Source organism: Chrysochloris asiatica, unplaced genomic scaffold (assembly GCF_000296735.1).
Source record: "Chrysochloris asiatica unplaced genomic scaffold, ChrAsi1.0 scaffold00040, whole genome shotgun sequence".
Lineage (NCBI taxonomy): Eukaryota > Metazoa > Chordata > Mammalia > Afrosoricida > Chrysochloridae > Chrysochloris > Chrysochloris asiatica.
In genome coordinates this window covers 18,282,153-18,293,195 of record NW_006408558.1, presented here as the reverse complement: position 1 = coordinate 18,293,195, position 11,043 = coordinate 18,282,153, and the positions used below count along the sequence as shown (strand labels likewise).

Below are 11,043 nucleotides of genomic sequence, written 5' to 3'. Positions count from 1 at the left end.
TCGGGCAGTGATTCATTCTGCTGTGCATAAGGTCGCTATGAGTTGGCACCGATTCAATGGCACCTAACAACAACAACAACAACAACAACAATGAATCAGAAACAACTTTATGGCACCAAGCAACAATAATGACTAAAGATGGTTGAGCGTCCTTTCCTGTGTATATTCGTATATTTTCTTAGGAAAAGTTTATTCAAGTCCTTTGCCTATTTTTAAATTGAGTTTTTTTGGTTTTTTTTTTTAATTATTATTAAATATATCCTGCATATAAGTACCTTATCAGGTGTATGAGGGCTGGGGATTCAAAAAGTTTGTGGAAAATGGAATTAAAAAATAGTGGAACTGTTCCATAAACTTCTTGAAGCCCCCCTCATTTAATTTGAAAATATTTTCTCCTATTCTGTGAGATGACTTTTCACTCTCTGCAGAGTACACTTTGAAGCACACAAATTTGGCTTGTGTTGCTATGATGTGGGGAGCTATGCCATCAGTACTTTGAATACCAGCAGGGTCACCCATGGTGGATGGTTTTAGTGGTGTTTCCAGACCAAGACAGACAGGAGTTGGGCCACTTTTAAATTGTTAGCCACTGGAAACCCTATGAATAATGGTGAAGCATTGTCTGAGATAGCATCAGAAGATGAACCCCTCAGGTTGAAAGACACTCGAAATATGACTGGGTAAGTAAGAGCTGTCTTCTCGAAGCAGAGTTGACCCTGATGACATGGATGGAGCAAAGCTTTAAGAATCTTCATTTGCTGATGGGACACAACTCAAAATGAGAAAAATCAGATGCAAACATCCACAATAACCAGAACCTGGAATATACAAAGTATGATGAATCAAGAAAATTGGAAGTTGTCAAAAATGAAACGGAACCCTTAAAGAGTGATATCCTAGGCATTAGTGAACCAAAATGGACTGATACTGGCCATTTTGAATCAAGCAGTCATATGGCTTCCTATACAGGGAGACAGATTCAAGAGGAATGGCGTCCCCTTCATCATCAAAAAGATCATCTCATGATTTATGTTGTAGTGCTGTCTGTGACAGGATAATATCCATATGCCTACAAGGAAGACCAGAGTCCTGGTGGGCGCTGTAGGATAATGCACTGGACCACAAGGTCGGCTTAAACAATGAGCTCAGCGGTTCAAGTTAAGCACTTAACAACAATGACAACAAAATGGAAGACCAGTTAATATCGATATTACTCAGGTTTATGCACCAATCACTAAAATCAATGATGAAGAAATTGAAGACTTCTACCAACTTCTTCAGTCAGAAATTGGTCAAATGTTCAGTCGACCTGTATTGATAATTGCTGGTGATAGGAATGCAAAAGTTGGAAACCAAGTCATACTTTCACTAGTTGGAAAATATGACTTTGGTGATAGAAATGCTGCTGCTGGAGAACACAAGATAAAAATTTGCAAGACCAATGACTTCCTCATTGCAAATACCTTTTTTCAACCACATAAATGGTGACTATACACCTGAACCTCACCAGATGGAATGCTCAGGAACCAAATTGGCTACATCTGTGAGAAGAGACAATGGAGAAGTTCAATATCGTTAGCCAAGACAAGGCCAGGGGCTGGCTGTGGAACAGATCATCAAATTCTCATATGCAAGTTCAGGCTAAAGCTGAAGAAAATTAAAACAAGTCCATGAAAGTCTAACTAAGAATACATCTAACTACCTGGCCAACTGACTGAAAGAAATCCATATTTGTGCCCATTGCAAAGAGAGGTGACCCAACAGAAGAATACAGAAATCCTCAGACAGTATCAGTAATATCACATGCAAGTAAAATTTTGCTGAAGATAATTTAAAAACGGCTGCAACCATACAGCAATAGGAACTTTCAGGCCAGATTCAGATTAGGACCTGGAAAGAGGGTTATCATTGCTGACATCAGATGGAACTTGGCTGAAAGTAGAGAATAACAGAAAGATGATTATCTGCGCTTTATTGACTACACAAGGATTTTGATTGTGTGGATCAACACATAAGGTATGAACAATATTGTGGAGAATGAGTATTCCAGAACACTTAATTGTGCTCATGAGGAACCTATTCATAGACCAAGAGGCAGTCATTCAAATAGAACAAGGGGGCACTGAATAGTTTAAAATTAGGAAAGTTGTGTGTCAGGGTTGTGTTCTTTCACCATACTTATCAATCTGTATGTTGAATAGATAATCTGAGAAGTTAAATTATATGAAGAATAATGACCATGGCATCAGGATTGGAAGAAGACTCATTAACAACCTATAATATGCAGATGATGCAACCTTGTTTGCTGAAAGCAAAGAGGACTTAAAATACTTACTGATGAACATCAAAGACCACAGCCTTCAGTATGGGTTGCACCTTAATGTAAAGAAAACAAAAATCCTCACCACTGGATCAATAAACAACATCCTGATAAATGAAGAAAAGTTTGAGTTCATTTTTCTTGGATCCACCATCAACACTCATGGAAGCAGCAGTCAAGAAATGAAACAATGTATTGCATTAGGCAAATCTTCTGCACAAGAGGTCTTTAAAGTGTTCAAAATTAAAGGTGTCAGTGTGATGACTAAGGTGCGCCTGACACAAGCATGGTAGTTTTCATGTCTCATGTAAATGTGAAAGTTGGACAATGAATGAGCAAGACCCTAGAAGAATTGATGCATCTGAGAATATTAACAGTACCGTGGACTGCCAGAAGAACAAACAAACCTGTGTTGGAAAGAAGTACAGTCAGAGTGCTCCTTAGAAGTCTGGATGGCAATACTTCAGACATGTTATCAGGAGGGACCAGTCCCCAGAGAAGGGCATCATGCTTGATAAAGTAGAGGGTCAGCAAAAAAAGAGGAGGACTGCCAACAAGATGGATTGGCACAGTGGCAGCGGCAGTGGGCTCCAGCTTAACCGTGAGATTGGTGCAGGACCGGACAGTGTTTTATTCTGTTGTGCATAAGGTCGCTATAAGTCAGAACTGACTTGATGGCCTATAACAACAATAACAGTGTGTGTGTGTGTATACACATGTGCACCGTATGTTGTGTTTATGTGTTTGCACATACATACACACAAACTCATATATCCTGCACAAGCTATTCACAGTGTGTTACAGAAAGTATTCCTGAAAACAAGGTGCTAGGAGCTTGGGCTCAGGTCTAAGTAAGTGCCTCTGTTCTTTCCAATTAAGTCACAAGTGTGACAGGGCTTTAAACGATGCTGTATGATAAGCAGTGGACTGCTAATTGTAAGGTCGGCAGTTCAAACCCACCAGCCGCTCCTCGGAAATCCTGCGCAGTGTTCCTGTGAATCAGAACTGACTCGACACTTAACAAGGCCTACCAAGTGTGACCTTTGATTTCCAGCTGTGTTTTGTTGGGACTGACTTTCTGAGGAGCTATGCAAACTGCAAATAGAAAAAGGCACAGTGAAGCTTACCTGTCATAGAATTTGAAGTGTAAGGAAGGAACGTACTCGTGACCTGGTGATGGGCAGCCTGTGGAATGAGGTTTAAAGTGGGCAGCTGGCTTCTCAGAGAAAGCACAGTGGAGTGCTCTCAGGGGGCTGCCAAGGGCTGAGAGGTTGGGGCCTGGGGTTGCTAAGAGCCAAGAGGAAAAAGTGGGTGTTTATTAAGAGAAGGCAAGGAGCTCTGGTAGCGCTGCTAACCTCAAGGTTGGCAGTTCGAAACTACCAGCCATTCCATGGGAGAAAGATGAGGCTTTCTGCTCCTATAAAGATTTACAGCCTCGGAAACCCTGTGCAGGGTCACTATGAGTCGGACCAGACGCCACGGTATTTAACAACAACACCAACAACATCTAGGGAAGGCGGCCTGTGAGGTCAGGGCAGCTGGGTAGCCATGTTAGGCTCCTGAAGGTGCTTTCCTGCTTCTGTAACTCTCTTCTGATTTCCAAGCAGCTGCCCCCTGAGGAAAGTGCTGTGGCCCAGAGCCGTGAGGATACACTTGGGAGCAGAAGCCCGGAGTGCCTTGCAGGTGAGGTGCTGACCCATTAGCTGAGCCCTGGACGGACCCCTTCCATGACAATGTCCCTTTGGGATTTGGTTGCTTCCATTGTCACTGGGGGATCCTGGTAAAGCGCTGTTAATGTGCTGGACTGCAAGGTCAGTGGTTCAAACTCACCAGCTACTCCTCGGAAACCCTATACAAGATTGTTAAGCATCGGAACTGACTCGAAGGCACTTAACAACAATCGCCACTGGGGTGTGTCTAGGGTAGCAGCAGGCACTCTCTCCCCAAAGTTGGTCTGACTAGAATTTTCTAATGCAGTTTGTGCAGCTCCAGCACATGATTTGGGGCAGGGGGAGGCATACTCAGAGCCTTTCTTGGTCATTAGGGTAGGTACCTCGGAACCCTGGTGGTGCCACGGTTGCTAACCCTCTGTGGGAGAAGAGACCAAGCAATCAGCTCCCTACTGTCACATTGGGTCCCTGAGTCAGAATCAAGTCATCATCCATCTTCAGCACGGAGTGGGTCCTGGGGAGGGCTGTTCAAGTCTTTTCTGCGCACACGCCCTCCCCGCACAGACACTTACACGGCTTCCGGGTCAGCCATGGCAAGGGTAGGCTGGGCTCAAAACGGCCACAGCCATAGCCATGGGTGCCTGGCAGTCATCAGGCAGGGGGCATCCAGTCCCCACCAGTGCCAGGCACTACTTCATTCAGTTCACTGTGCTTAGGGTCTTTAGGTGTCAGCATTATTATTCTCATTTTACAAATGAGGAAACTGAGGCCCGCGGTCACATGGCTAGTAAATAAATAGCTGAGGCAGAATTCAAATGGAGGCAGCCTGGCCCCAGCAAAGCTGGATTAGCAAGGATGCCCTCTCATAGGCCCTGAGGCCCTGACCCAGACAGTGCTTGGGTTGGGGAAATGTAGGCATTATGGCTTTGGCTTTTGTGCTTTGTTGATGAAGCCACTCTTTGGGGTCACAACCACGACAGGTCGCACGTTGTCTGTTCTTAGGCCCAAGAGGTTCCCCGATCTCTTCTGCCAGCTGAGCCAGGGTTCAGACGCTGTGGGGGCTGCTGCTACTTAGTCGAAGCCTGCAGTAAAGGCTTGTTGTATAAAGCAAAAATCTATTTTTATAAATTGAGATTTGGGGATTGTTTAAAAAAAGGGGGGGGAGGGGGAGGGGATGTCTGTACCAATCCAGTATTTATGTAGGAGAAGGCAAGTCAGTTATAGGGAGGATCCCAGCAGTGAACTCAGCATGCTCCATGAGCTCTGGTTGCTGGGTTCTTGGCCCTTGGGTGAGGGTGGTGGAGCACCCAGGCTCAGAAGTTAGGCGTCAGAACACCAAGCAGCAGGCTCCAAAGCCTATGCTTTCTGCACTGCATGGTGGGTGCCTTCAAAACTAGGTGTGTACACTCCAGCTCTGGTAGCTGGAGCCATTCAGCTTTGCAGACCCGCACTCCTCAAAGTCAGGAAGCAGTCCCATACCCCACATGGGCGGCTCTGCTGAGAAAAAACACTGTGAGGTCACTGCGGTCCAAGGTCTACTCATCGACTGGCCTTCAGTTGACCCACTTTGCCCCAGGTCTCCTCAGTGGCTACTCCATTCTTTCGAAACTCTTTGTCTCTGCCTCCTGGCTCAGCCTCTTCCTTCCCGTTCGCCCATCTCTCTGTTCAGCCAACCGGACTCCTTGATAGCTAGACCCTCACCATCCTGGCCCACCCCCTGCTGCCTTCTATCAGTGTTGCTTCTTCCTGTCCCCTGAGTCCTGTCCCACAGCAGACAACTCTCTGGTTTCTATAAGGACAAATTTACACTGAGCTTCTGTTGTTGAGTGCTGTCGAGTCAATTCCGACCCATAGCGACCCTGTATAGGGTTTCTAAGGAGCAGCTGGTGAACTTGAACCACCGACCTTGCAGTTCAAACGGCTTTGCAGTCTGGTGCATTAACTCACAGCGCCACTCCAGGAGCTTTTATTAAGGACAATTAAAAACCTGGAAACCGAGTAGTGATGGCTATACAATATGGTGAACAGAATTTATGTTGTAAAAATGGTTGAAATGGCAAATGTTTTGCTTTGTAGCCATTATCATGTGTATACATTGATATCTCTGCTACCCTATTTTCAGTCTTGTAGGTTTGTTTCATTTTAAGTACTTCTATGCTCTGGTAGCATAGTGGTTATGAATTGAGCTGCGAACCGCAAGGTCAGCAGTTTGAAACTACCAGCTGTTCCACAGGAGAAAGATGAGGCGTTCTGCTCCCGTAAAGATTTACAGCCCCGGAAACCCTGTACAGGGTCGCTATGAGTCAGAACTGACTCCATGGCACACAGCCACCATGCTTCTCAGAAACCCTATGTAGGGTCAATATGGGTCGGAATTGACTCAGCTGCACTTCACAACAACAACAACATATCTGTATTGGAGTCCTGGTGTGGCGCTGTGGGTTAATGCGTCAGACTGCAAAGCCATTTGAACTGCAAGGTTGGCGATTGAAGCTCACAGGCTGCTCCTCGGAAACCCTACATAGGGTTGCTATGGGTTGGAATCGACTCGACAGCACTTAACAACAGATATCTGTATTAAGTTCTGGGTGTTACTGTCATGAATGGTAATCTCAGGTTGTTGTCTGCTATTGTTGGTTCTCAGTCCAAAGAACACCCGTGTTAGCGTTGTTTTTTTTTTTTTTGCAAAATTGGTTGGGTCATTACAAATTGCTTTCATTTTGTTTATCGGGAAATGTCTTAATTTTGCCACCATACTTAAGGGACATCTTTGCTGGGTATATGATTCTTTGTTGGCAATTTTTTTCTTTAAAAAGTTTTGTATATTCCATCCCATTGCTTTCTTGCTTGCCTGGTTTCTGCTGAGAAATCCGAGCTTCGCCTTATTGGTTCTCCTTTGTAGGTAACTTACTGCTTCTCCCAAGCTGTTCTCAGGATTCTTTCCTTGTCTTGGATTTTGGAAAGTTTTATTATGATATGTCTTGGTGATTTTCTTTTGCGATCCATCCTGTTTGGGGTTTATTTCACTTCTTGTGTGCTTATCTGCTTGTTTTTCATGAGGTTAGGGAAGTTTTCTTCCAACAACTGTTTGACAATTTTCTCTGTGCTTGTCTCTTCCTGTTCTGGAATTCTGGTCACCTGTAAGTTGTTCCTCTTCATGGTGTCCCACGTAACTCTTTTTTCATTTTCTTTCCTGATTGCTCTAACATACTAGTATTAAGAGGTTTATCTTCAAGCTCACTAATACAGGCTTCCATTGCTTGGCATCTACTCCTTTGCCTTTTCAATGTATTGTCCATTTCTGAGATCTCAGTATTAATCTTCTGGATTGCTAGTCACAGGTTTTGTATTGTTTCAAAATTTGCATTTGTTTGATCTGTTTTTTCTTGTAGTGTTTTCCTGAAATTTTCTAAAGTTTTTATTGTGTTCTTGCTTTTCTCAGTCTTTCTATTGGTCCTTTGAAAGTACCAAATTATCATTCTCTAGAATTCTTTTTCATTAACAACCTGCGATATGCAGATGATACAGCCTTGCTTGCTGAAAGTGAAGAGGATTTAAATTATTTACTGATGAAGATCAAAGGCCACGGCCTTCGGTATGAATTGCATCTCAATGTAAAGAAAACAAAAATCTTCACCACTGGACCAATAAACAACATTTTTATCAACGGAGAAAAGACTGAAGTTGCCAAGGACTTCATTCTTTTTGGATCAATCATCAACGCTCATGAAAGCAGCAGTCAAGAACTCAAATGACGTGTATTGCATTCGGCAAATCTGCTGCACAAGACCTTTTTTAAAGTGTTGAAGAGCAAAGATGTCAGCTTGAGGACTAAGGTACGCCTGGCCCAAGCCATGGTATTTTCAATAACCTCATATGCATACAAAAGCTGGACAATGAGTAAGGAAGACGGTAGAAGAATTGAGTTCTGGTGTTGGAGGAGAATATTGAAAGTGCCATGGACTGCCCATAGAACCAACAGATCTGTGTTGGAAGAAGTACAGCCAGAGTGCTCCCTGGAGGCCAAGATGGCCAAACTTCATCTCTCATACTTCGGACATATTGTCAGGAGGGATTAGTCACTGGAGAAAGATCTCATGTTTGGTAAGGTGGAGGGTCAGAGAAAAAGAGGAAGACCCCCAGTGAGATGGATTGGCCAAGTGGCAGCATCAATGTGCTCATGCGTGGATCAGGCAGGGTTTCGTTCTGCTGTGCATAATGTCACTGTGAGTTGGCACCGACTCAATGGCACCGAACAACAACAGAATTTTTTTTTCAGTTAAATCCACTACTTTTTCTTCCTCAGAAACGTCTTCTGGCTATGCATCTTGGTAATGTGTTTGAGCCATTCTCTCGTTTGAGTAAGCTAAAATTGTTTGCTGTCTCCTGGGCGTTGTGAGGTTATGTTTATAAAAAGAAACAGTGCAGTTGTTGGATCCAGAGGGTAGAAGTCCTGGGGGATGGTGGGCTCCTGCAATTCAAGGAGCTTATGAGATGGCTGTGGAAGGGATGTGACAGTAGAGTTCCTGGCCCTAGATGGAGTTCCTGTTGGTCTCAGTGTTGTCTAGATTCAGGGCACTCAATCCGGAAGTAGTTCAGGGAGGCCCTTGATGGAGCTGGTTTCAGTATCTGTTAGGACCACAGGTGACTGGTTAAATGCTGGTCTGGTGACTCTGAGGGTTTTGTGGGTCTGGAACAGAGCCCACCTGAATCCAGGTACCAAAACAGCACACCAAAGTGGCACAGCTGGCCCCCACCTCAGGCTGGCATGGATCCCAACCATGTGATCCAAACTCCTAGAGAGCAGGATCTGTGCTGAGGGTGGATGAGGGTGGGAGTTAGCCATACTTCTGGTCCCAGGGGAGCATGAGGGAATACAGGAAATTGCACCTTTTCCGTTGCCCACGTGAATTTGCTCTGCCAGACCTTCCTCCACTGCCAAAGCTGCTCACAAGACTGTGGAGCCACATCCGGCCAGCTGATCACCAGTCCCCCTCTCTCGTCATCCCTGATCCTCCTCTCTAGCTTTGCTTCTGAAGTTAAGGGTGCCAGGATTTTTACCTGTTTATTATTTGTGTTTCATATCTTTGTTGTAGAGCAGGGGTGGGGAACTTTTTTCTGCCAATGGCCTTTTGGATATTTAAAACATCATTTGCGGGCCATACAAAATTATCAACTTAAAAAAATTAACCTGCTATGTTTGGTCCAACATTTAATTAACTCACCACTCCATGGCACATAACAGTAACGACAATGTGATCACTAAGGAGCTCTAGTAGCATAGTGGTTATGAGTCAGGCTGCTTATCTTGTGTTAGCAGTTCAAAACTACCAGTGGTTCTGTGGGAGAAAGACGAGGTTTTCTGCTCCTATAAAGATTTACTAGAAACCCTATCCAGGGTCGCTATGAGTTGGAACTGATTCCATGGCACATAACCACCACCGCCGATGTGGTGACAGGAGTTTTGGTGTTGCGCTGTAGGATAAGCCCTCAACCTCAAAGTTGGTGTGATGATCTGCAAGGTCAGTGCTTCAAAGTCACCAACCACTCCTTGGAAACCCTATACAGGGTCGTTATGAGTCAGAACTTAACAACAAACAACACTGGAACGGCTGGAACTGCTTGTCTTTGGTGAAGTGTGTGTGATAGTCGCTAGTATTGATGATGTTGCTACTCACAACTGCTTTTCCAGGTTTGCGTTGGTCTGGAACACAATCTACTCTTCGTGATGGTAAGTTTTGAACAGTACTGCTCGAAGCAGTAAATTGTCCCATACATAGATGCAGATTCCAATGCCTGTCTCCTCAAAGCGGGAAGTTCATCATTGTTCATGTCACGTCTATAGAACTCAAGCAGAGGGGTTACTGTACCTAGCTTTTAGCTCATCACCGCTTCACAACTGGATGATTTCGTCTTGTAGGTTATCAGACACATCAGCTGGTTCCTCATGGAACGGTGTAGCAAAGATGTTCGATTCCATTTGTTTACTTTTTACGTCCTTGAATCTTTCACTAAACGCCTCCATTAGTTTCACACAGTCACCAGCATATTCAAGTGTAGAAGGCTTTTGTCCTTCCAAAGTGGGGAAATACACTGTTCTTTCTTTCCAGTTGCACTTTCCACGGCCTTCATATGAGTTCACAGTTGAAAGCAAGGAACCCTGCAGGTTGACATTCAGCTCTGAGAGGTACTCGGTAATGTCCAGGAACGCTTGCTCATCCAGCCACTTGCTCTCACTGAGTTCCTTGACAGGTTTTCTTTCATCTCCATGAACTGCTTGTCTTCATCTCAGTTTGTAAAACCTTAGGAGCATGTTCTCTTGACTCAGCCAGCACACTTCACAGTGACAAACAGCATCGCTGTACTCATCAAGATCAGTTAGTAACTCCTTAAACTCTTTGCTTTGACAAAATGTATGCATGTGTTGACATCACATTCTTAAGCCACAATGGCTGTGCACAGACTTTCTTGGTGTGTGATGCAGTGGCATATAATTACATCCCGTGGATCAAGACACACAATTCAGTTCTTTCCTGACAAATGCAATTAACCCTTTTTGTGAGCCATCCATGGCTGGAGCTCCCTCTGTAGTAAGGCCACTTAACTTTTCAAATGTTAGCTCAAGTTTTTTCATTGATAAAACAAGTCCTCACCTCCTGCAGTGCCATGCGTGGCTTCCAGTGACAACAGTTCCTCTTGTGTATCAAACTCTGTTTTCCCAGGAATGAAAATGGCCAGTTGAGCAGTATTTGTTGTCTGTTGTCTTGTTACAACCAGAGGAAAAAAACCAGAAATCTCCTGCAGAATCCTTCAATGTTCTTTCAATATTTTGTGCTACATCAGTAATCCAATCTGAGACAGACTAACACTCTGAAACAATTTTACTTTTTCTGATGCTAACAACTCCGCAGCAGCCACTGTGCACTCTTACACAAACTCTCCTAACAAGAGGCCTCAGCTTCTTTGCGATGAGCTACAAAACCATTTCAAGAGATACCATATGAACAAGAGCCAATGATACTCAGAGAGGAAGTCCAAAGTGCATTGAAAGAA

The 11,043-nt window shown here is 44.2% G+C and overlaps 1 protein-coding gene across 1 annotated transcript in view; it reads left to right on the top strand.

Moving 5' to 3' along the window:
• Positions 1 to 11,043, top strand: part of LOC102816320 (chromosome unknown open reading frame, human C11orf80) — a 150,350-nt gene that overhangs the window by 135,068 nt on the left and 4,239 nt on the right. The window contains exon 17 of the mRNA XM_006861063.1: positions 3,928 to 4,003. Coding sequence (XP_006861125.1) covers positions 3,928 to 4,003 — 76 coding nt within the window. The remainder of the gene's footprint in view (positions 1 to 3,927; positions 4,004 to 11,043) is intronic.